The 27,281-nt window shown below is 43.7% G+C and overlaps 1 protein-coding gene across 1 annotated transcript in view; it reads left to right on the forward strand.

Annotated features, from left to right (window-relative positions):
- Positions 1-16,478: 16,478 nt before the first annotated feature.
- Tek (TEK receptor tyrosine kinase) overlaps positions 16,479-27,281 on the forward strand; it is a 124,414-nt gene continuing 113,611 nt past the window's right edge. The window contains exon 1 of the mRNA XM_051164319.1: positions 16,479-17,006. Within this exon, the coding sequence (XP_051020276.1) occupies positions 16,955-17,006 (52 nt within the window). The 5' untranslated portion in view covers positions 16,479-16,954. The remainder of the gene's footprint in view (positions 17,007-27,281) is intronic.

Consider the following 27,281-nt stretch of genomic DNA (forward strand, 5'->3'; position numbering starts at 1 on the left):
TTTCAAAGGACTAAACAGACTCTGTTTAATTAATTATATTACATGGCACTAATTCAACTGAAGTGGGTCCAGCATTCATAAGTAGGTAAAGAATCTCCTCCTCAAATCTTGTCAAAACCAAAATGTTCTTTCTCATTAACACTGACTTGGCTCTTGTCATCAGTTCCATTTGTTCACACCCTGGCCCTGGTCTTTCTCAGGCTCCCATGGCACTGAAGAGAGGAGGTACCAGCATCTTTACGCTGCAGGACGAAGACACGCCTATCTCTTCTTTCAAGTTTGAATCTTCAAAGAGTAATGGCTCAAAAAATGTAAACTCTCAACCAAGGAAACACACAGAGGCTACCTGGCCAACACGAGCGCAACTCACAGCATGGCCTTTTAACTGGAAGAAGAAAGTAATCCTTAGAATTACAACTACTAAAGCATACATGTGAATAGTTTACCAGATCTGTCAAAGTTCCAAGTGGGTTCTCTGTTATAGTGGGGGCGGGGCGGGTGGAGGATTCTGGGAGGGTGCCCAGGAAACCCAAAGATTCTTTAGCAGAGACACAACTTGAGCATGACCCCAGGCCTGGTCCTCTTCATCTGACACTTGTTCTGGCAAAACAGATCCTGGTCAAAGCAGAGACCCTACTAAAGTGACTCCCAAATAAAGAGCATGTATTCAAACTTGCACAGAGGAGCTCATCATTTCTGAATGAGTAGAGAACCCAGAAACCCTCAGCATCTCTTCGCACCCTGATTCTGCCACAGGCCCTGTGGTGTCCGGGAAACACTAATGGCCTTCTTGTTCTTACAATGGAGAGCTTTCCATTTTTCTTACTATGTTGAAGAACATTAAGTGTTTAAATCAGGAAAGCCATAGGTATAGACTGTAGAGCCTGTATACATTGGAGGTGGAGAGAGAGAGAGAGAGACAGACAGACAGACAGAGACAGACAGAGAAAGAGAGAGACAGAGAGACAGAGAGAGAGAAGGCATAATGGTTCACACCCATAATTCCAGCATTTGGGAGGCTGAGGCAGAAGGACTGCCTTGAGTGCAAGGCTAGTCTAAGCTGTGCAGTTCCAGTATAGCCTGGGCTATAACATGAGTCTCTCTCTCTCTCTCTCTCTCTCTCTCTCTCTCTCTCTCTCTCTCTCTCTCTCTCTCTCTCTCTCCCTCCCCCTCCCCCTCTCACACACACAGAGGAATTAAGAAGTCTAGGAAAGTGTTTTACACTTCCTTCTGTTTTCTGCCCCAACTCTTGCAGCCTTTATCCACTTGTCCTGTGTTCTGTCCTCACTTGGAATCCCACAGCGGGTCTCGGGGTTTTGGTGGACAGTGGGCAGTAGCTGAGCTTTCTATGCGTAGTGTTCAGTCTGTGTTGTGTTCTCTTAGCCACTCATAAGAAGCCCTTCGCCTGCTTCACAGAACTTGCAGTGCCTAAATTATTCACCGTCTCACTTACGTTCATGGTTACTCACTGAAAACAAACCACACTTTCTGTGATGTTGGATGTTATTTATGGAATGTTTCTTTGTAAAACAGGAATGGCACTTGCTATCTTTCATGGCTGTGGAGGATTAAGATAACACAGCAGAGCCCATCCTGGGTTCTGAGAGGCATGCATGCTTCCTTTCTCTGTTGTAAACAGGTTTCTGAAAACTAGGGGGTGAACGGAATGCTTTTAGGATAACTGTAAAAACCCAGGGTTATGTTATCATGAAAGTTTCTTTGTGCCAATAGTATCTCATAACTAACCATCATCGTTGGGTTTTCATATCTGGATAATGGGAGCATTTTCTGTATATTGACATTAAGAAATATCCACAGTCTAGTGGTGGAAATGCAGTTAAGAATATGAAAGAGTCCTCTGTTTCTTTCCATCTCAGCGAGGATTTTCAACCCCAGCCATTAATTTCTAGGATTTTTTATGCTGTAAGATTTTATTATTTGTAAACTTCTTTGGGTTGACAACATGTAATGCTATTAATCTATGATTACAGTGCCAGATAGAATTGCATTGTTGCATGTAAAAGAAGTGAGGGGCCTATGATTGGGATGTCAAGTGAATAATTAAATAAATAAAATTAAAAATCTGCTATGTTCTGTCTAATGCTTACTCCCCCAAGCCCTGGCAACCACTTATCTTTTCACTAGTATTATATTAGTTTTCATATTACTTTAGTTTTTGTTTTTCCCAGAATGCTGTATAACTGGAATCACCAAGCTACTGTTTTCTTATTTCATATATAAGTTTAAGAGTCATCTACATCTGTACACAGCCTGATACTTTGTTCTTTGTATCACTGGCTGGTATTTCATTGGATGGAGGTATTTGAACACTTTTCTTATTTGCTTTTTTGTTGCTGTAATAGACATCATGACCAAAAACAACTTAGGGGAAGAAAAGGTTTATTTCAGCTTTCTGTTCAGAGTTCATCACAGAGGGAGACCGGGAAGGAGGTCAAGGCAGGTGCGTGAAGCAGAAGCCGAGGCAGCACAGACGTGAGGGGAGTGTTGCCCACTCATTGGCTAGCTCACATATAGCTAGCCTTCTTATAGAGACCGTACCCACCAGCCTAGCAGTGGTACCACCCAGGATGCACTGGTCCTTCTACAGTCATTAGCAATGAAGAAAACACCCCACAGACATACCCATGGGCCAAGCTGATGGAGGCAGTGTCTCAACTGAGGTTCACTCTTCCTTCCCAGGTGTGCCAAGCTGACTAACCATCACAGACATTTGAAGCATGCTCTTGTTTCATGTACTGGACATCTCACCAACATCTGATATTAATATTAGTCTTTTTACATGTTGCTTTTGTCTTCTTTGTATCATTTCCTTCAGGTGGTTTCTCTGGCTGTTCTGTAAGCATCTGCTTGTGCTTTGGTGGAAACATCTGTGCTGGCTGCCTGCTGAGAAGTGGGGTACCTGATGTAGCAGGACGTGACCTCGTCAGAGCTGGTCCCTATCTGGAGGGGAAGATTGCCAGATGTCCATGAGCCAGAAAGGAAGGAGGAGGCCCAGTTTAATTGCAGTTCCTAACTTGAGCCTAACTCTACTGCCTGGCCCATATGGACTATTAAAAAAAAAAAACAAAACAAAACACTTTGCTGCCCTACAGAGGAGCTCCTCCCTCTTTGAAAGTCTTTGTGAAACAGTTCACACACAAAAAACACATGGTTTGTGTGCAAGTATTTGGACAACTTCAGTGTTAACTCATTAATTTTATCAATTGGACAATTTCCTCACCCAGCAATGATCTGAGCAGTCACTCTGACTAATTCCTCCACCTTAGCCCCTTTGGACTCCTAACCCACTTCCTGTTTCTATGGATTTGCCTTGTCTTGCCTTGAATTTTATAAAATTTGAGTGAAACAATATGGCCTGTTAGGACTAGACTATTTTTCTTAGCCTCATGTTTTTAGAGTCCATCAGTGTTGCTGCATATACCAACATTTTATTTTTAACTGAAAAATAATATTCCAGTGTATAAATACAGCACTTTGTTAATTACTTGTCAGTTTTGCACTTTGGGATTTTTTTATAATGGTGTTACTATATTCCTTGGAGATGTTTTCATATCCCTAGGGTACATACTTGGAAGTAGAATTTCTAGATTACACAGTAATTCTGTGCTTAACCGTTAGAGGAACAGCTAACATTGTTTATAGGGCTTACCACTTATATTCCCACAAGCAATATCTGAGGGCTCCAGTGCACCATGCCTGCATGGCACTATTTATCTTTTCAATATAGCCATTCCATTATGTGTAACATGCCATTTTATCTAACTAGACTTAACGTACAGCCACTTTTAATCCTACCCTATCCCATCTCGCCCCTTCACACAGGGCTACTAATTTATTATGCTTGAGTTCTGTGGGGCATGCTGCTTCCCACTGATCTCTGAGTGGGGGCACTCTGCCTGGGAGTTAACTAACTCGTCTGGGAGTTTCTAGCTTCCAGAGTTTTGTAGTTTCTTTGCTCTTCCATTTTCTTCATCGTGTTTGCTTTATGGCCTCTGATTATTTTTCATTTATTTTAATGGATTTTAAGAGGGAAAAGTAGATAATGCATAGGATTAACACTGCCTCTCAGGCAGAAGTCTGCGTTTATTTGTATTTGTGCTGTAAACTAGTTTTTAATATTTATTTGTAAGGAGGCTGAGGCATAGAGAGTATTTCCTGTTGCTGCAGGAGGCATTGATGCAAAAGGCACACCCACTACGCCGTCGCTCTTGGAAACAAACAAAACCAGACACTAGCCTCATTCGCTCCTGGAGATTCTTTGCTCTGGGAATCACGGATGTCGTACACGAGCGCAGCTGTTGTCACTTTCACCTTTTACAGTTGCTAGTCACTGGAAGTGGTTCTTTTGAGCTCTGTACAACTGATGGCCATTAACTTCATTTTAAATGCTTCAACCAAAGAGTAACATTCTTCTTCTTCTTCTTTTTTTTTTTTTTTACATAACCCAGGCAGTGTGCTGAACACTGAGCTTGCACTATCTCCTTTGGTGTTTTAACAGGCACGTAAGACAAGCACTATCAGAATAACATTACACAAGGAGGCTGAGCCCCTGGTATCTCCTGGAATACGATAGGGAAGGGTCCACACTGTCTGATCCCAGGCCCTTATGTCCACGCTGTCTGATCCCAGGCCCTTCTCTCTTACTAGAGTTCTATACTGTGCTTCCTGGGAGATGCTGGCTTGCTCACTTTGGCTAAGTCTGCCAGGGCAAGATGTTTACAGATGTTTGTGAGTCCATCAGCCACATTTCAGATTGAACACATATAAAAGCTTCAGTGCATTTTGCCCATCTGTGAACTCTCTGGGTTGCTTTTCTTCTTGCTTTGTTGATTTGGTCTCACTGTGGAGCCCTGGCTGGCTCAGAACTCTGATCCTTCTGCCTCGGCCTCTGAGTGCTGAGGTGACAGGTGCCCACCGCACCCCAGCTTTGGCACTCTGTTCTTTGAGACAGGTTACAGGCTACGGAACTATTGTCACCTAACGCTATTAGTGTGCAGCTAGAATGGCGACTCAAATGGGACTCTGAGAGCAGAAAAAGGAAGCAAGGGGTCCAATGCTGCGACTTAAGGATTTTGTGAAATATAAGAGGAGAAAAAAACAACCCTTTACCTTAAGAGAAGCTAGTTCCTAATTAGGGTGTCTTTGTTAGATTCCAAATTCCAACTGTCCCTTTGTCTCAGCATTCAAGGGGAAAAGCTCATGGCCACCCTGGGAGCACTATGTGCTTGAGGAGGCTCCGCACAGCCCAAGTGATCCAGGGTGAGGTTTTAAAAATTTCTTCTCCACACTCTGTCCCCTTCACTGAAGTGATACACACACACACACACACACACACACACACACACACACATACACACACAGAGGGGGAGAGAGAGACACAGAGAGAGAGACAGAGAGAGAGAGAGAGAGAGAGAGAGAGAGAGAGAGAGAGAGAGAGAGAGAGAGAGAGAGAGAGAGAGAGAGAGAGAGAGGTGAAGACAAAGGGAGAAATTACCATAACTCCAGAAGGGCAGATGTCTTGTGGGAAATTAGCTTGGGTGTGCCAGGAAGAGCGAGGAGGCTATTGTACCTACAGTGCAGAGGGCAAAGGGTGGAGGTGCCACATAAAACTGGAGGGCTTGGCAGGATGGTAGAGTGCAGCATGCCCAGCCAACAACTCACCAACTGAACTGCTGAGGAGGCCCTGAGTCATGAGAGGCAGGAGACTTCCATGTGGTCCGACACTGAGATTTGGGGCTGACTCTCTAGTTCTCAGAGGAATGCTGTTTAGCTATTCTTACAGTGACAAGGCTATATTTCTAACTAGCATGGTAGGGATATCTCCAGTATCATTTATAGGCGCATACACAAGGACAGTGGAGATCCTGTCACAACGATGGACTGCCATCGGGGAGGACATGCAGGCCATCAGACTAGCAACACCGAAGTGAACAAACTCCTGCACACCCAGTGGCTAGCTGAGATGACTTCATTTGCTTTTCCAAGTATCAGGATAAACTCCAATCCAAAACATCCTCAAGTCTCTGTGTTTCACGGAGCAGCTCTAGAAATAGTTATGAAAGCAGCTGCCGAAGGTGGAGTAAGACGAGGCAGAACTGTTCTTATTGGGAAGCCTGTTTTCTAACTATGAGGGCAGGATTGGGCGGCCATATTCTGCCGTGAGAGGCCAGGTGTGACATCAGACCCTGAGTCAGTGTTGCCTGTGGGAGCTACAGAGCATGTGTAAGGAGTAGGATGGCAATAGCTTTCATTCTTAGGCCTTGCCTTAGTGCTTTTCAAAGGCCTACACTCTAGCAGCCTCGGACTCGCTCTAGCCTCCTCCCTTTATTTCACCACCTAGCAGGCATCTTAGCTTTCCAATTCTCTTCAACTTTATTATTACCGTTATCATCATCATCATTAGGTTTATTTAATGAGTATTTTGCCTGCATTTATGTCTGTATACCACATGCATTCCTACTGTCCACTTAGGCCAGAAGAAGGTTGTGAGCCACCATGTGGGTGCTAGAGATGGAACTCGGGCCCTCTGTAAGAACAAGAGCTCTAAACCGCCGAGCCATCTCTCTGTCCCCACTTCTCCACAACATTCATGCGGCTCTAGCGCCTCCGCTCATGTCTTTAATTGCCGCATTTCAAAGTTCATCTATTGAGTTTTCTTGAATTCAATTTTTTGTTTGTTTTGTTTTGTTTTTGTTTTTAAGACATGGTTTCTCTGTGTAGCCCTGGATGTCCTGGAACTTGATTTGGAGATCAGACTAGCCTTGAACTCACAGAGATCTGCTTGCCTCTGCCTCCCAAATGCTGGATTAAAAGCATGTGCCATCACTGCCTGGTTTGGCTTCAATTTTTAAAAATTTAGCATGTCATCTGTCCCAAAGTGATCTGAAGATGAAAATCTGATCATGACACTTGCTGATTTGAAACTTTTCACTTCTGTTTCTAAAAAACCTTAGTAAAAATATGGTGGTGCTATTTTTTGGTCTACTTTATTTTGGTCTACTTTATTTTGGTCTACTTTATTTGGGTTCTTATACCCCCAACTTCACCTTTTCCAACCCTTATTCCTTCCAACACCCCAATACCAAGTAGGATAGACAGAAGGTTAGTGGGGGAGAGGGGACAGTTTAGATCTTTCTAGACTACTTTCTGCTGTTTAGGGTACTCAGGTTCCGTGGGGCAAGTCCAATCTTCATAGTCAGGATCTCTCCAATTTCTTCTCACAAACAGCAACAACAGCAACCAGGAGCAGCAGCCCCTTCTTTGGTGTGCCCCACTCCTTGTCTGGCCTCTGGCAACTATCCCCTCTCAAGAGTGCAAGAAGTAAACTACTTGTAGCTGACCCCCTGCTAGTTCATAAGACAACCATAGTTAACTTAGGCTGTGGACGCACTGGAGCAGCCCCATATCCCGCACCTGGCATTAAAACAAAAACATGTTCACATAACATTACATGGGTTTTTTTTTTTTTAAAGAAATCAAAATTCTTACTAGAGGGATACAAGTGGACCCAAGTTTTGTTGTTGTTGTTAGTTTGTTTTGTTGTTGTTAGTTTTGTTGTTTGTTTGTTTAAAGAAAAATGTGTCTGGCCACTCCTTTTCCACTATATTTCATGCTTTCAAACACTTTTATCTCACCTTATGTGACATATTATTTCACACTTTGGTTATGTTGGCTTATGTTACTGGTCCACTAGTTAGACAGGCTAGCTCATCCTCTCTCTGCTACCACAGCTACCTGGTAAGCGAAGGTCCTGGTCTCAAGCTCTGGGTTCTGTGAACCTGTTTGCAAGGTGGAGGTCTGAACGGAGGTGTAACCGTGGAGAATAAGGAGGAGTTGCTTACCCTGGTTTCTTATACAACTCAGAGTCCTCTGACCATGGTGGCTTCACCCACAACAGCCTGGAACCTCCCACATGGATCGCTAATCAAGAAAAGGTCCACACGGGCCCGCCCCCAGGCCAATCTGCTAGGGACGATCTTCTCAATTAATGTTTTCTCTTCCCAAATGACTAGCCTGTCAAAACCAGCCAGCACAATACCCAAACAAATGAAGTCAGCACAGGAAAAGAGATGTCTTAGCACTCATGTTTACTGCAGCAGTATTCACAATGACTAAGATATTAAATCATCCTAGTTGTCGTCAACAGATGAGTAGATGAAGAATTTGTAACACACATATGCACACACACACACACACACACACACACACACACACAACACACACACACTGGAGCATTTGCTGACAAATAATAAAACCTTGCCACGTGCAGCAAACTGAACGGGGTTAATGACCATCACATTAAGTGGAATAAGCTTATCATAGACACACAGATGCTGAAAAAAAAAATCTAAAATCTGTACCACAACAGTTTTGGTACGATTAACATCATTTGCTCGCTCAGACACTTAAAGTAACCATGATGGTCAATTGTATGTGCTTTTTACTATAATTTTTAAAAGCAGTGGTTTTTTTTGTTTTGTTTTGTTTTGTTTTGTTTTTTTTTTACTGCATATAGATTAAATCTAAATACAACTTTAAGAAACAATTAGTGTTCATACTTTTACTTGGTTGCCTTTCATTGGATTACCAGTCGGTAGGTCCTTAAATCAAACAGTTGATCTTAGGTTAGGGCTGGGGATAGAGCTCAGCAGCATGCTCCGGGCCTGCAGCGGTGTGGTGGAGCGGTGTGATAGAGCTCAGCAGCATGCTCCGGACCTGCAGCGGTGTGGTGGGAGCGGTGTGATAGAGCTCAGCAGCAGCGTGCTCCGGGCCTGCAGCGGTGTGGTGGAGCGGTGTGATAGAGCTCAGCAGCGTGCTCCGGGCCTGCAGCGGTGTGGTGGAGCGGTGTGATAGAGCTCAGCAGCGTGCTCCGGGCCTGCAGCGGTGTGGTGGAGCGGTGTGATAGAGCTCAGCAGCGTGCTCCGGACCTGCAGCGGTGTGATAGAGCTCAGCAGCATGCTCCGGGCCTGCAGCGGTGTGCTGGAGCGGTGTGATAGAGCTCAGCAGCATGCTCCGGACCTGCAGCGGTGTGATAGAGCTCAGCAGCATGCTCCGGGCCTGCAGCGGTGTGCTGGAGCGGTGTGATAGAGCTCAGCAGCATGCTCCGGGCCTGCAGCGGTGTGGTGGAGCGGTGTGATAGAGCTCAGCAGCATGCTCCGGGCCTGCAGCGGTGTGGTGGAGCGGTGTGATAGAGCTCAGCAGCATGCTCCGGGCCTTCAGCGGTGTGGTGGAGCGGTGTGGTGGAGCGGTGTGATAGAGCTCAGCAGCATGCTCCGGACCTGCAGCGGTGTGGTGGAGGTTAAGCCTACTTTGCCACTCTCATCTAGTTTCAGCAAAAGGATGTTCCGGAAGCAATGGTGTGCCAAGGCTTAGCCTATGCTTCAAGAAAACATCCTTATTTGCATTCATTTCTGATCCTGCCATATACAAGGCAGCTGACTTGCTAGGGGATGAGCGATTTGTGGCTCCATCCGTCTCGAGGTTCATCCCGGAAGCTGGGTACGTGGACAGCTGGCATCTTATCATCTTATCATCAACACAGGAGGCCAGTTGAGATTAGAGTGACCTGAGGAAAGTGCAGTTGTTCACAACAAAAATATCAGGTTCATAAATAAAGACCTACACCCAAAAGAAGCACTTGTCAACCTGCTGTAACGTGAACGAACGTGGATGTGAATCTGTCCTGGAGTGATGGATTTGTTATCCTGTCAGTTACCACCGCAGGATGTCTCATGGATAAGGGGACATCTGAATTCTATTTTGAAGGATAACTAAGAGTTCACCTTTTCTCATATTTATTTGTACTTATTTTAAAGCCTTTTAAATAGAAAACACAGGGACTTGCCGCAAGCTCATACTGAGTATTATTACCTTTTTTCTTCTTATGCTAAAGATCAGTTCCCACAGGGATAAGGGATAGCACATGTTAGACAAGAGCTCTACCATCAAACTCCATCCTCTGCTTTGAGTTTTCCTTCCTTCCTTCCTCCCTTCCTTCCTTTTTTCCTTCCTTCATCTCCTCTCTCTCTCTCTCTCTCTCTCTCTCTCTCTCTCTCTCTCTGTCTCTCTCTGTCTCTCCCCCTCCCTCCCATTCCCTCTCCTCCTTCCTTTTCTTTCTTTTTCATTACTAGGAGTTGAACAAAAGGCCACTATGAAGAAAGTAAGAGTTCTATTGCTAAGATATAGCCCCTGCCCCTGGAAACAGTGTTGCCTCCTCCCCTCCCCCCCCCTTCCTTCTCTTCCTCCTCTTCCTCAGTGTTTTATGTTTTCAAAGGGAATCTTGCTAATTTTCCAAGGCTGGCTTTGAGCTCACCCTGTGGTCCAGGCATGCCTTGAAGTTGTGATACTCCCACCTCAACCTCCAGAGTAGCGGGGATCACTGGCCTGCTCAGTGAAGCCTGGCTAGGTTTGGAAGTTCTCTGTCTCCGAATGGTTGAGGCTCATTCTGTCTCTTTTTACTTTGACAACACAGGTTCGGCTGAAAGAAAGAACTAAGCTTCTGCCTTAAGGGACTTAAGTGTCCCTGTGCCTAGCAAACACTGGGAGGATAAAAAACCGGCATGTGAAATGATTTGTTGCCCAAAAAGGGTACCAAAGCAAAGAACTACAGGAGCCTCTTGCTGCCTGTACCACCCTCTGGCATTTAGTCACACAATGCTTGATTTTGTTCTTCAACTTTTCCTGTTATGATGCAGTCACTGGCTTCTGTAATTATGGCCTTCGAAAGCAGAGGACACATCATCTATTTTTGTGTCTCTTCTTACAAGGACTTAGTGTAGTACTTACCAGTTCCATGTGTAAGAAAAGAAAGGAATTAGTGAAAAGGAAAGAGAAAGAGAAGGAAAGGGAAACAGGCGCAATCATCGACAGGGTCTGGAGAGGGTCAGGTATTTTCCACAGCCATCCCCCAGCGTGGGGGTTGCCACTCTAGCTGTGCTGCCCTGGCTGAAGGCCAGCACTTGATTGTTGCTGCTCCTCCCTTTGCCACTGGTCTGTGAGGAGCCAGATGTGAGGACGCCAAGGCCCAGTGCCACTGACCAACAGAAGGCAGGATGCCCAGGCTATACACTACAGATCGTAGAGACCTGACCTGACCACTCAAGTCCTGTGGGCGTGGCTCACTTGGATTTGGTCTTTTGGCCAGCACGTGCTACCAAGGCTCAGCTACTGCAAGGACTCCCCTTGAGCTCCTTTCAAGTATTTTCTCATGGCTTTAGGACGGTGGTTCCCAACCTTCCAAATGCAGTGACTCTTTAATACACTTTCTCATGCTGTGGTGATCTCCAACCATAACACTACTCTGTAGCTACTTTACAAATGTAATTTTGCTACTCTAACAGGATTGGTGGACACAAGAGGTTGCAGCCCACAGGCTGAGAACCACTACTTTAGTAGACGCTGGGATTGTAAAGGATCACAAAGGCTAGAGCAACAGTGGTCAGCTTTGTTTTGTTACATCACAGAAATGGTCACTTTAAGGTCTTGGTATGTTAGTTATGTACATGTGTTGGGGGTTGGTCTGATTGCTACCCAAGTGAGCACACTCATGTACCCCAAAGTGTTTGTAACTTTACCTAAATCTTATTCCTGTTTAACCAATTAAAAAGCCAACATGCCCCGGCAGGGAAAATGGGATAGGCGTAGCTAAGGTTCCCAGGCTTTTGGGACAGAGAGGATCTTGGGAAAGGAAGCAGTCAGAGACTGAACAAGGATCTTAGGAGGAGAGGAAGAGGAGAAGGAAGGAGGCCACCATGGGTTAGGTGGAGGAGAAGCACATGGCAGGTGTGGATGGAGGCTGTGGCCCAGATGACAAACATTAGTATTTGGGATTATGAATCGGAGGTAGCTCTATAGAAATTATTAGAAGCATATGGCATAGGATTGGGGCAGAGAGATATGGGAGGTAGTTTAGGAGATTAACATTTTCACTGCCCCAGGTGAACCTGTTGTATTTTAAAATGTAACAGGGGTCTGTATTTTTATTTATTGATAGTGGGTTAGAAAATACCTCCTGTAAAATAACTAGCCTAATAATAAATATTTGTTAGGCCATATTTCTAAATTAACAGCATCATACATGTGAATGTATAAACTCTTCACTCTGTTCTCACCAGTTCTTTCTATAAACAAAATACCCTAATACCTTCCCCACTCCCTGCCCATCGGCCCCGCCTAACTTTCGGGCATAACGCCCTGCATGAGGATAAGTATACAGTCTGCTACTCATACTGTTTCCTGGTTTGATTAATATCAACAATGTTCCTAGAATGTAAATTTTGGAGCACATTTTTTTTTTGCTTGGTAAATATCATAAAAGAATCAGGTGATGGTTGTGGTGGTTGTGAGTAGAGCAGGAAGCCATAAAGTACTTTTATTCAACATGTATTTAACAAAAATTATTATTTCTTCCCATTTCAAAGATATGGAGTCTGAAGTTTAGAGACCTGAATTCAACCTTCCGCATCACCAGGGAGGATATTACAGACATGACAAATAAAACCTGGCTTAGCCAGACTTCAAAGCCCTTTTCTTGACGTGAGCATAAGAACAACAATGGTAGTGCCTTAATTTTATTAGCTCACCAAGTATTCATATAAGACACTATTAAGGGGGATAGAAGGTGGGGTCATGGGAATAGGAAAAAGGTCTTGGGGAGAAGGAGAATTAACAAAAACTAATTATGTTTGAAAATGCCATAATGAAACCTAAATTACCACAGACCCACAATGTGCCCTGCACTGTGCTGAGTGTTAGAAATTTAGTGGCAAAGGCGTTATATGTGATCCCAGTGTCATGGAGGATGAAGACAGTTAGGGGACAGAGAAAGACACACACACACACACACACACACACACACACACACACACACACACAGGTCTAAAAGCATGATTACTGACATAAAAGCATGAAGAAAACAGAGAAAACTAGGAGGAAGGCCTGAGGTACATTGAATGATCTTCAAAGACCTTTTTGAGGCTGAGTGCTAGAAGGTGATTGGCAAGGTGAGGACACCATCTCAACCTTTCCAGTGGATGCAGCAGCTGAGTGAGGAGGGTACAGCTGACTCCCATGTCCTCGACAAAGCTCTTCAAAGAAAGCAGATGCAACTAGCGATGACCACACCCAGCTTTCTAAAGAAGGTTTCTGAGCATGACCAAGCACCCTACATTGTGTGTTGGGAAACAGCTTGTCCAGAAGTGGAAGTGGCCTCTCTCTTATTCACAATCCTAGCTAGCCAACCCATTTCAAACTTTCCAACTTATTGTCCAGAGGATATCCAGATTTATTGGCCCCAGAGTGCATTGGGAAGAATCACTGGTCTTTGATTGGTTCTCTATATTCTGAGATCCAAGGAGCAAATAACCCAAGAAAAGAATCTTGGAATTTCTGCCCAAGATCAACTTCATTTTATACCTATAAGCTATAGCACAGCCTAAAGACTGATTTCCTACAGAAGTTTGCACAGGCTTCTGATCAGCTGCAAACAGGAAACCCAGGAACCCTTAGGAAACTGAGCCACCATTCTGGATGATAATGGAAAGAAACAAATGGGATTATTATTATAGTGTCTGGAAGATGAAAATAAGCCACATCCTTCTCCCGGATAATGGAGAAGTACACTTCAGCGTCTTACTTGGACTGCCGAGGGAAGGCTGAGGTGGAGCCAATCTTCCTGAGAAATGGAGAAGGAAAGAGTTTGATTGCTGTTGGGGGATAACAGTACATCTTACTAGATAGCAGATCAAGGAAACTGAGCTGCTTTTCAGAGTAACAAAGGAAGCCACCTCAGTAAATGCAGCAAGGTTGGACTTGCAACCCAAGGGAAAGTCAACAGGACTAGATATGGTGGAACATAGCCATAATGTCATCACTTACGCTGAGGCAGAAGGCTCATGAATCCCAGGCCAGATTAGCCTGCATAAAAAAGACCTTTCCTCAAACAAAAAAAATTAACCAAAAATAAATAAAAAAATAATAATAAATAAATAAAATAAAATAGCTCCCAGGGCAGGCTGTGAACAATGGAGACTTCTGCAGTGATCTAAGCTTGTGTCTAAGAAGGTAGGTGCTTGGAAATTGTCTCAATTTAGATCCAACTATAGATCTCAATATATATCTAAGAAAATCAAGATGCTAGGCACAGTGTCTTCCATATCTGCCTTGTTATGTGGCTTGAGGCCACTGGATTTGACAATGCCTCAGCTTCCGAGCTCTTCATCAGAGCACATTATCCAGGTATGGAAACTTGTGCCTATGACACCAGCCCTTGGGACACTGAGGCAGGGGGATTGACACAAGTCCCAGCTCAGGTTGCGAGAGACTCGGCTTCACCCTTGACCCAGTTCCACCTCAAATCAAACAGCTAAACAGAAAACCCAGACCATAGGCTTTCATTGAGATACCAGCGTTAAAGTCAGAATGACACGGATGACAGAATCTGGGAGATCAGCCTGGGGGTGCCAGAAGTGGGGCCATTTATTTAATAATTTTATACTCATGAGATGATGGATCCAGATAAGAAAATTTTTAAAAAGTCTTTATAATTGAAGAAACAGAATGCCTCAGAAATGATGGCAACAGATCTGGGATTAGAACCCAAAGAGTCTGAACAGATTGGAAAGATGAAAAGAAATATACTAAGACCTAATGGAAATCAAGAGGCCATGTGGCCATATAGTTTTACATATTAATACGATTATTTAGACTTGTGAGACAGGGCCTCATGTAGTGTAGGATGAAGTCACTATGTTGTCAAAGATGAACTTGACCTCCAGATCCATTTCCAAAGTGCCGGTGTCGTTCGTTTTCACCACCACTGTCTTCACAAAGGCTTAATCTTCTTAAAATACCCATGGAGTCAGGTGTGACAGTGTGCAGGCCTAGCCTCAGTTTCTGGGAAACCAAGGCAGGAAAGTGGGTGGTTGTAGGCTAGCCACGTAACATCTAAGTTGCAGGTCAGTGGGGGCTGCAGAATGAAACACTGTCTTAAACATACCAAAACAAAACCCGTGAAGGAGACATTGTTGCCGTTTAAAAGTTGCTGGAGCTGATGCTAGCAGCCATTGTCTTACGTCTGAGCCACTGACTGTCTGCCCTCAGATGTGCCCAAGGACTGAACAGGGCTATCTGTCCCTCACACTGGAAGCATGACTTGTTCTCAGTAACTTCTCCTGAACTGTTATGGCTGAGTCAGGGCTGGTCCTCAGGTGGGCCTGACGACAGAGCTGAGCTAGCTACTACTTACTCAGACTGGAAGCATTATGGGCACTGAAGTTCACCCTTGAAGTGATAAAACTGGGGGCAGGGCAGACGTCATCAAGACCAGCAGCACTGTGTTTCTTCCTGTGGCTTGTGGGAAAGGGTGGGCCAATCCTTTCTCCTTGCAAAGTCAAGTGTTGCATCGTACAGGAAGAATTCACACTGAGGACCCATAACCACCAGCGTAGGTTTCAGGGGCCTGAGCTTGCAGGCGAATTTATTTCTCTAGTGGTTCTTTTCCTTTCGACTCATAGACTCTGCTCCAATAGACATAATCACCTTTGTTTGGTTTTTATAGAGATGATTTAGGCTTTTGTAGTTTACATATATTTTTTAATGTGTGTGTGCATTGAGGTCACATGTGTGGTACAGATTTTCAGGTGTCTGTCTTTCCATCACAGGGGCTTTTTATTATTATTATTAAACTCAGGCTTCATTTTATCTGCTGAGCCATCTCTCTTGCCTGATTATTTAAAAATTCTGGAACAGCTGGCCCAGGCAATGCTTATCTTACCTCAGCTTTCTGGAGAGTGGGATAATAGGTATATACTACCGTACCCAACTCATGGAGATTCACTTAAAAATACATTTACTTCTGATGTTTCCTTACATAAAGAAATTCCAAATAAAAAAAAAAATTCTGGAACAATCCAGTAGTGGGATTTATGATTGTAACCTCAACACCCGTGAAGCCGAGGAAGAAGCTTTGTCATGAGTTCAAGGCTAGTTTGGGCTATAGAGTGAGTTCCAGGTTTGCCCCATTTTTTGTATATAATTTGCTTCTGATAAACTGTTTGCCAATAGCTATGAAATTATCCATATTACCAAAACCTTCCTTGCCAAGTTCTCCAACAAATTAGATCACACTCAGATGAAATGCTAATATAAATTAAAGCAGAAGCCAGTGGCGTGTGCATATTTGGGCTCAGGGCCAACAAACAGGCCGTCTGGGTGTAAGAAAAATAGGCTAATGGTTATGGAATCTGGTCTCTCGTGGCTACGCTGCGAGCTGACCTCAGCCACGCTCACTCAAATTGATTGGCTTCCAGGTTATGATTTCTCATCACAGGAAACTTCTTTGCCCAATTCAAACCCCGTGAGCTAAAACTCAAACCCAAGAGCAAATGCTGCGCCCCACGCCCCAAAGCCCCTTCTGTCAGGGATCCCAAATGCACCCCCAGAGAACTGCCTAGTCTGCGGAGGGCTGGTCCTCATTGCATACCATGCATAGGTGGAGGGCTTGTTATTCAATTCCTGGCCTATGAGAGGATACCCCTATTGTTCCTGAAAATGCTGACCAGGACCTTACTTGTAACAAAGATCCCTCTGCCCCACAATCCAGTCAAGGCAGGAGCAGGAGATAAGTGCTGGGATGAAGGGCAAGATGGACAGGGCTCGCACTGCCCCCAGCCCTGCAGACACCGAGTGCCTTTAAGATACAGCCTTTCCCATCCTAATCTACAAAGGAAACAGGAAAAAGGAACTTAAAACTCCCTGTGCTCAGACAGAAATGAGACTGTTACCGCCTGCCTCTGTGCTGTTCCTTCTTGCCTCCAACTTGTAAACAAGAGCGTGTAAGCATGCGAGTGGGAAGTCGCAAAGTTGTGGGTTTTTGAAAAGCTCCTTAGGACCTCATGCCCATCTGTGGACGCTGGATGGGGAGATCTGGGCAAGTATGGACTCTTTAGCCGGCTTAGTTCTCTGTGGAGCCAGCTTGCTTCTTTCTGGTAAGTTTTGTCTTAACGTTTATATATGTATTTATGTCATGTTTTAAAAATAGTGACTGCTCGGCTTTCTCTCTCACCAAACATTTGATTGAGTGATCCAGACACTGCTTTTCTGTGACTCTCCAGTTTACCCATGTAAAGGTGGAAAGAGATTGCCCGTGGCAGGAGCTGGGTTTTCTAGCTATCTCTTGTGGATGCTGCCTCCTGGGTTGCTGTGGCCTCTCTCAGGACGGAGTATGCCGCCTTACTTGAAGGGAAGCTGCCTCTGATTCTGGTTTCCTTATCAATAGCAACAAAATTGGGTTGTAGTTACTTCAGAGAAAGTCTTCAATGATTTTTTTGTTTGTTTTGTGGAAGCGGTTCTTGCCTATCAGCGTACCGATCGTTATTGTTAAGTAAACACAAGACCACTTTTCTGTAAAGATTTCATATCTCCATCCTTTTTAATCCCAGTTGTCAATTCTGAGCTTTGTTGTCTTTAAGGTAGGGGTTAGAATAATTAGGGCTATGCCATTGACTTTAGGGTTTTTTTTGTTTTGTTTTGTTTTGTTTTGTTTTGTTTTTTAATGTTCTGTATAGAATAAGTCAAAAAGACTAGCCCAACCAAACTAACTAAAACCTAGTCAGTTACCAAGGTCACTGGTTTCAGGATTTTAAGAAATCCTGTAGTGGCCCCCGTAGAAAAGCCCGCCAGGCCAGAGTGAGCTTGGATTTTGTGTGTGTATCACAGACTCTGCGCAGTGGGGTACCTTTTAGCTAACCCCACAGATGCAAAACATCAGGACCCAAACTGCGAATCAGAGATGCATTATCATTGCCACAGGTTTCCCTCTATTAGTTTGAAAATATTCTAGTTATTATAATGAAAATAGAATTGACACTGGGAAATTTTACCAAACAATGGTGAGACTATACATGCTGATAGAATTGAATACAAATACAAATATTTGTAATGTTACTGTTATATTTATCTACATATTTAAATATTTTGTTAAATATTAAAAAAAACTAACCCAGCAAAGTAACATAATTGTGTACAATTTGTCATACACCTCTTCAATTTGATTTCAACAACCAATGAATGAGAAGTTTAATAATAATATTTTAAGAGTAACATAATTGCTGTAAGGAAAGAGTATCTGAATTATTATTTATATTAATCTATAAATATGTTGATTTCTTCATTATTACGTACTTTCGTTTCCCATTTTTGTCTTGTTTTCCAAGTGTCACATTTATGAGTGACGTAGATCTAGGACTCATTTTACACTAGAGCTTATAATAATACAAAGCCCAGATGTCTGCTTTTGCTCTGATGTAGTTTTAAGTTAAATAAAATAATATATGTTCTTACACACATACATGCATGCGCGCGCTTACACACAGAGCTCTTTTAACTTACTATTTCTCCTTAACTGACTTTGTTATGGCATTTTGACATAAAAGTTTTGAAAAGTTGTCATAGAAATCAAACAAGAAGCTCTGTGGCCAAAATAGTTGTCTCATTGCTACTTGAAACTGGTTTCTGGAGAAAGGTGACAAGAAGGGGTAGGTCACGTTCTTGTTAGAAAGTAGGACACAGAAAACTTTGTTTTTGCAGAAAGTCTGTATTGATTCCTAACTTTCATTCTGGGTCTAAGCCTTCATGACCATGGATGCTTGAGGCTTGGTGACCACAGCAACGGCCCTAGGAGTTTGTTCTTCAAGCCGGACTCTGCTGTAGAGGTCGTTAATATGACAAGGGGTGGAGGGTTTACAAATGTTTCTACCTACAGCCTGCTTGGGCGACTCATATTCCCTTTTTTTTTTTGTTGAAAAAACATAATTAAAAAAATAAAGATTTTTTGTTTACCCGAATAAAGGTTGCTGTGGCTGGCAAAGCAGCCTGCTAGCGCATAAGCTGGAAGAGGATTCTGGCTTCCATGGCAACTCAAGACTCTGGTGCATGCTCCTATTTAAGAATGACTGCTGAATTCAGCTTGCAAGCAAGTTCTCACATAACTTAGTAATATTACCTACTCCTTAGTTGCCTATGTGCCCTGAACCTGGTTTCATGCTCTAAGGAATTATATACACTTTAAAAAAAATCGCCTTTTCTGTTTCAACCTGGATGTCCTATGTGATTTACACGGACGGGAAGTCTTTAGGTCACACATCTTCAGCTGTCTTTCCTGTCTTGTGTGACATTTTAAACAACTGGATTCAGAGATAGCAGAGACGTTGTCTGGGGTAGCAGAGGAAATGCAATAGTTTGGCCAGGAAAGTGATCCCAGGTGGAGCCTTCTTCTTGGGACTGGGATCAGGACACCTCTTGGAATTGTTTTCCAAGGGAAGACCTGGCTTTTTTCAGAGGCTCTCCTTGCCAGCCGTTGCTGTTGCTTGCACTTCCCTCTCAGCCCTGCTCTTCCAGGAAGAGTCTAATTGTTCTAAGACATCTCTCCAGGATGGAAGGACTTGCCCATCTCGAAAGACCATGCCATGGCCCCCAGAGCGGTGGGTCTCAACCTTCCTAATGCTGTGACCCTTTAGTACAGTTCTTCATGTTGTGGTGACCCCAATCATAAAATTATTTTCATTGCTACTTCATAACTATAATTTTGCTAGTGTTATGACTTGTAATATAAATATCTGGTATGTGACCCTCAAAGGGGTTGCCACCTACAGGGGAAAAGCACTTTCTAGGGGCTTTAAGCTAGGATGGCTCTGAAATTCTGATGAAGATATCAATTTGTTACTTGCAGTTCCACCCTTTGAAACACATTTGTGATTGTGTCACCTCTGATTCCCATTAGGAGCTTTTCTAGTTAGCACACAGAATTGGGATTCAAGAAATTTCTTTAATCGAGAAGGCTGGGCCCAAAGCAAAAGATATCATTTCAAAAATAGTTAAATGTCAAGTTTGTTTTTTGCGTTAAAAATAGAATATGAATGTTCATTGTAGGAGAGAAGTGGTTAGTTTCAAATGCTTGTGAATAATAAGTAGGTTTTGATAACACATGAAATTAATAGGAGCTCTGCTGGCATGAAATAGATGCATAAATTAGGTGCAAATGAGAAATTATATCTGCAATATGCTGCTTACAGTGTACCCATTAAATATCACAGACCTAGAGAAACTTAACAACACAGTAGCATGCAAGATGCAACAGTTTAAAACATGGGTGAGGAATCACAAAGTTGAGTTTACAACATCAAAGCTCAAAGTGGATAATCATAGCACATTAATCACTCATCTGTTTGGATGAGACTATTCGCCTCTCGGGGTTGCTGTAAGGATCAAATATGATGCTGCGTGCCAAGTGTTAGTCAGCAAAAACTCCCTCGGTGAAGCCAATATAATTAGCAAAGTCTGCTACCAGCATCGCTGTGCACCCAGGTAGAGCTCTCAGCCCTTACAGTCTTTTCCCACAATGCCTCAACATCGCTGAGCCACCCAAGGTTTCACCTGTTCATCTCCACTTAGGGTACATGTCAAGACCACCTTCAAAATCTCCACACCCTTTTGTCTTGGCCCTTGGCCATGGAATCTTACCCATTTGGGAACAGCAATTTAAAATTTTAAAAAAATATTTAAATGTTGGGGTGTGTTGGCTGCATTATGTGTGTACTATGTGTGTGATCGGAGCCACTGGAGATTAGAAGAGACCATTGGATCTCCTGGACTTATGGAGCTACAGACAGTTGTAAGCTGCTATGTAGGTGCTGGGACTCTAACCTGGGTCCTTAGGAATGGAAGCCAGTGCCCTTAACTGCTGCACCATCTCTCCAGCCTTATGGAAACAGCATTCTTACAAGCACTGCCCTGAAGAGAGTGCAGTCCTCCACAAGCCAGCTATTCCTCCTCACGGTCTTCCTCCTCAGACTATCGTTGTGTCTTTGAGTTTGGGGCAAGTAGATTGAACTCAACTAGCTGTTAAAAATCTTTTACAACTGATGATACTCATTTTCTATTCTTATCAGTGCATGCTTTTGACTTTTAGTGATTTTTATTGACTGAATAAAGTTAAGCAGTTGTTGTAAGGAGCAGTTTGTACTCTACAGTAGACCAGAAAAAAATGTTGTAGACAAGGTTGAAGTCACATTGAAGTAATATTTATAGTAGGTTAATTATTATACAGTGAAAATAATAGTCACTATTATCTTAAAAGGTAAACTTTTAAATAAAAAGAAAATTTCTTTGGGCATCAAAAATAAGGAATAAACTCAAAAGGATGTTAGCTAGATTTATACTTAGTATTAGGTATTTCATAATTATTGAGTACTTCCTATAACATACACAGATGTTTTACTCAGTAGACATTTAATGATTTTTTGCATGCCTGTTGGTATTCTTTTTTGTATGTCTTTGGTTCCAATCATTGGTGACTTATGGAGATGTACTTTGGGTCATGTACAGTACTAGAAATTAAATATAAACAAGGACAGCCCACTCTCCCTCTTTACCCTACAAAGCTCATGTTTTAGGGGGAAAAAGGTGAGGAATTGTCAGATTTTGTGATACACATGATATAATTGTAATTTATAGAAAATAAAAGCATTTAGAAGAGTGGCAGAAATAGTCATTAGATCCAATGATACAAAACGGGATCACAGTAACTAAGTTCTATAGAAATATTTCTCTTTGGTTTTTGATTTGCTGGGGATCAAATTCCAGGTCTTGTTGCTGTTTAGCAAACACTCTATTATTGAGCTAAATACACAACTCTTAAATATAAATATTTAGCAGCATGCGGAGGCATACACCTTTAGTGTCAGCATTTAGGAGGTGGGAGGCAGGAGGGTTAGGAGTTCAAAACCAGGCTGGATTGTGTAAAGCATTTAAGTCTAGCCTGAGCTACACAGTAAGACCCTGTTTCAGAAAACAAAAGCTGGGCATGTAGCTCAGTAGCAGGGCACATGCTCAGAGTTTACACAGGCCTGGGGTTGGTCTTCAGCACTATAAAATATTAAAATTAGAATAAAAAGTACAGTAAGCATTTAATTAAAAGTCTAAACACTATAATGATGTCACTGACTGCTTGGCACACACCTTTAATCCCAGCACTCAGGAAGCAGAGGCAGACGGATCGCTGTGAGTTTGAGGCCAGCCTGGTCTACAAAGCAAGTCCAGGGCAGCCAAGGCTACACAGAGAGACCCTGTCTTGAAAAACCAACCCCCCCTCCCAAAAAATGACACTGGGAAATCTGCAGGTTGAATTTTTCTTTTTAAGAACTCCTAAACAGTCACAAATATTTCCAAAAATATTTATGAGTTATGCAGAGCCAATGTTTTTGTTTTTGTTTTTGTTTTTGAGACAGGATCTCATTGAAAAGCTTGGGTTGGTTTGCAACTCTGTGTAGCCAGGCTAGTTGCGAACTTGAGATTCTCCTGTCTCTGCCTCCAAGGTGCAGAGATTTCAGACACGATCTACTATGTCTGGCCTACAATATTTTAAAACTGAGAAGAAAAATGAAAAGAAAAGCAATGACTTCCCATTAAAGGAAGCAACCCAGAGGAGGGTTGAGAGTATAAACTGTAGGTCAAGCTGCAGGAAGTGGAGTAGAGTCGGAATGTATGAAAGTAAGGTTGAGGTCGGACTAGGAAGGGCCTTGGAGACCATTTTAAATAGCTAGTGCTTTTGTTCGATATATTGAAATTTAGCGGGGTGTCAGTCCTATTATTATGGCACCTCTGATTTAAGCTCTAGAAAAGTCATTGTAATATCAGAGTGGATGATGGATTAAAGTGGCGGGGACCGTAGGCTTGGGTCCAATTTGCCTTCTCAACCTTGTTGGCAAGGAGGCTGCAGGGGTGAACAGTACCTTTGAAACAGGCTTGGGGGGAGAAAATGCCAGTTAGTGAATTGCTGCATACAAGAGAAGGGAGCAGTACTCTGGTTTGCACGGAGGTGGCACCATTCAGCATGCTGGGAAGCATGGCAGAAGGAACTGGTAGAAGAGTGAGAACAGAAAAAAAAAAAATGATGGTTTTGTACATATTGATGCTGAGATTGCATTTACAGGGAGATGCTGAGCAAAATCTGGCTTTTAAGATCTGGAACTCAAAACAAGGGAATTAGGCGAAGGACTGACACGGAAATCTGGTTAGCCAAGAGTTTTATGAGGACTTGGGCGATGGTGGAAACTGCAGAACCAATCAGCTTTCTTTCCTGAGATTTTTTTTAAGACTGTTGGTGTTGCTAGCCACAAGAAGAGTTTTAAGTGGGAGGTCTGTGAGACGCAGGCACCAGGGTGACAGCCTCCAGGCCTGTAGCATTAGCCTACAGATGGGCTACATTACAGAGAGTCAGGCAGCTGCGCTGGCCAAACTAGATCTGGGAAGGGGCCAGCAGATCAGCTGGCCTCACTCCCAGCCTCCAGGAAAGGCAACATCTAAAGTTGCCTCCCTTATTTCTGGAATTTTAAGCTGATAACCCAATTCCCACCAGTCTGACCAGGCTCTTCCTTAGCTCACATCACAAACATAGAGTGATTTTTTTTTAAAAGATGGAGCCATGATAGCTTTCCTCTATACCTACATCCAAGACATAGGTATATATAAAATTTTAGTTACGTGTGTGTGTGTGTGTGTGTATGTGTGTGTGTGTGTGTGTGTGTGTGTGTGTGTAGCACATACGGAGGTCAGAGTTTGGTACTGTCCTTCCTCAATGTGGATCTCAGGGATTGAACTCAGGTCATCTGGCTTGTGAGTAAGCACCTCGCTGCCTGCCATGTCTCTTCAGGAGTCTGAGTGTCTTCCTTCCTCAAAGCTGTGGAAGGAGTGAAGACCAGGGTCTGTGTAACAGCCAGAGGCTTTACTCTTAGGCACATCTGTTGATACTGTGGCACATGACTGCCATGGTGTAGAAGTGACAGAGATGGAGACATTTATGGGTCAATGACAGGAGTCGGCAAGGCTGAGGGATGCTGTGGGTGGTTGCCGTTTGCTCCCTGCTTGCCACAGCCTCTTGTTCAGAGCTAGACCAGGGTGTGTGTGTGTGTGTGTGTGTGTGTGTGTGTGTGTGTGTGTGTGTGTGGTCACACCCATCTCAGCAGATCTGTCAGCTTTCCCGCTTTTGTTAGAGGGTGATATCATGCTTCCTGAGGGAGCTCTGGAAGACAATAAGCAGCCACTTTCCTCTAGATACAATAGGCGGAGTCAGGAAGGTAGTATTGACTTTGCTGGGGCCCAGGAGCTACGCACAGCTCTGTGGCCGTCAGATGGTGAACCAGCGTAACCTTGGCACACAAGCCTGGCTTGTACAAGGCGTCTGGCTGCAGAGCCAACGGGGACTCCACCCTAGGGACAGGAGTGCTTTAGACATCTGGGAATCTGGGATGGGCTTTAAATTCAGATCCCTGTATCAAAAACAACCCAACGCAGAGGACAACAACAAAATGACCTGACCAAAATAAAACAATAATTGTAGCAGCAATAACAAAGATTGAATACACATGTGCCAAGTGTCTAGTAGGTATTGGTACTCATTTTTTTTTAAAGTACAGAGGTAAACAAGGCTCACAGGGTTAATTACTTGCTCAAAGGTAAAATATGTGGCAGGAATCAAATATTCAGAGCTTGCTAACATATCTACATTTAAAAGATGTCATCTCTTCACCCTGTGACTCTGATGGGACTGTCAGTTACTGGACACAGAATGTCCTTTCCATTGAAGGACAGTAGTCGGCTCATAGGAGGATGCAAAAATCCATCAGGAATTTAGAATCCCCCTGGGACTCTATGAGGGCTTTTAACGTAAGAGGTTCATTTTCTTTCTCCACCAAGGCTAGAGTCCCTGGCCACTTAGGGAAGCTGGTGTTTAGGAACAGAACCATGGTGAGCACAGGTGTTGTTAGTGTCTGGGCCCAGTGCTCTAGGGCCAGAGACCATCCCTCTACCTTGTATGTATGTGGGTCTCATTATTGTTTGGTCTGCTTTGACCTGGTTCCTGTCTTCTGGGCGTTCTGAATGACCACACTCGTCCATGGAAACGGTGGAAAACAAGGGTCAAGCAAAGTCTTTAAAACATGCCTCTAGGCTGCTTTCTGACTCGGTCATCTTGGGCTAAACACCAGAAAGCAAGGCTTACAGTGCTCCTTCCTGTGGTTTGGCGGAAGAGTTTTTAAGGGGAAACTGATTAGCTGTGCTCGTTTCAGCACCACATGTGATACGCATTCAAATAACGGTACCTTCTTAAGTGTTTTCTGTACAAAGCTGGACCTCTTATGCTGCGCCTTGCTGGTCTGTTCAGTGCAGGCTGCCATTCCTGAGCTAATCTGTTTACAGATGTTGTGGACGGACTCTGGCTTCTTTGACTGCCTTAAGCCCATCCATGTATAAGGAAAAAGGAGAGAAGGCATTGAAGCTCTGGGTTCTTGGGCTTCTGCTAAAAATCTGGATTGTCAGGTGGCGGGGGATTCCTTGCTTGTGACTCACACAGACAGCAAGATGGAGCCCTGTACTTCCCCCAGACAGGTTCCAGCTTCTTCTGGCCTCTGGGTCTCGACTTAGCAGAGACTCTGGGATGACTTGTCAGTTGTAAATACCCTGCTTGTCCCACTTATCCCTAGCCCGTTACTATCTAGTTGACAACTGTTGGAATCAAGTGGAGCTGCCACACTTTTTTATTCCTTTTTCTGCTTGTGGGGGTTTGAACCTGGTACCTTATGTATGCAGGCCCAGCACGTAACCACTGAGCTCTACACTCTGAGTCTGCTTCATTTGTGATTAATCTTGTTATTTCCTCACAATGCCACATGCTCAGTGCTTGTGTGTTACACCAGCCCTGCTCACACCCCACCACTCTCTCCTAACTCCCTCCTTTCTCAGTCTCTGTTCCTTGTGGCTCCACGTCCTGCATCTGAAAACACTTACTACTCTACTAGGGTTCATCTTGTCATCCTCCTGCTTCAGCATCAAGGAGGGAGGAGGTGGTTGTGGCTGGTTGAGTTTGGAACATTCCTGATGCCAGTCTTTGCTCTCTGCATTAGCCTGTTGTGACTCTCAGCCCCCCTCATGTCATGGCTGTGCTCTGGTCATGCTGTGCTGGCTTCCTTTCCGTTTCTAAACATTTACCTCCAAGCTCCTGTGCATTCGCATTTTGTTGGTTAGTTCTTTGTCAGCTTGACACAGACTAAAACTCTCTGGGTAGAAGAACCTCCGTGGGGGAAATGCTTGCATCCAATTGGCCTAGAGACAAGTCTGTGGGACATTTTCCTGATTTAAGGATTTGATGTGGGAAGGGTCCAGCCCACTGTGGGTGGCCCAGTCCCTGGGGAAGTGGGTGCTATAAGAAAACAGGCTGAGCAAGACACAGGCAGAATTTCTCCATGGCCTCTGCTTGAGTTTCTGCTTTGAGTTCCTGCCCCAACTGGACTGTAACCATAAGCTGATATTAACTCTTTCCTCCTCAAGTTGTTTTGGTCATGGTATTTATCACAGCAGAAGAAACATGACTAAGATCTATCTATCTGGCTAGGAAAATTAAATTAATTAAAAAATAGAACACACACACACACCCTTCCTCTGTTTGGAATAATGTCTTCACCTGTCAGACATACCCATAAATAGGGGTTGAGGTCATCTGTTATTCCTAAAATGTGTGGTAGTCCTGATTTCCTGCATAAGATAGGGGCTTGCCTAAGACTGAGGCAAAAAAAGGGGGGGCCCTAAGGCAAAGGCAACCACACAGCATAAATCCTATGATCTGAGAGTGAAGACTAGAGGGGCAGAACTGTACAGGAGTGTATGGTCAGGCCAGTCATACAAGCCTGGTGCCCTCAACTGTCTGAGGAGCCACAAGGAACGGCACTCACTATGGCTCACCGGGGAATTGCAAAAGAGGGGCATTGGTCCATCATGGCCTTCCTCCACCCGTCTTTAAGAGTTTTGTAGAAAGAATCTAGAGGGTGAGGCAGTGGAAACAATGGGTATGGGCTCTGGATGAACTGTTTTCTGACTGAACCTCCTCAAAGTTCAGAGGTCACCAGTGGCAGGGGAACCTTTCAGTTAGTACCCAAGAGGTTTCAGATACAGGATGCTTGCCTCTGCTATTGTACTTAGCATTAATTTTTATTTTATTTACTTAATTTTGCCTATTTAACTATGAGCTTTATTTGCTGTCTAAATGTTCTTAGTGCTAGTCACACATATCGCATGAGTACTGGCAGAGCCATCCTTAATAAGCAGGTCTGCTTTCGTTGTTGTTGTTTTGTTTTTATTTTGTTGTGGTTTTTTTTTGACAACTATGTTCTATTGCACATAGTAAACTGTCTCACTGCGTTGCATGTGTCAGG

Source organism: Acomys russatus, chromosome 2 (genome assembly GCF_903995435.1).
Source record: "Acomys russatus chromosome 2, mAcoRus1.1, whole genome shotgun sequence".
Classification (NCBI taxonomy): Eukaryota; Metazoa; Chordata; class Mammalia; order Rodentia; family Muridae; genus Acomys; species Acomys russatus.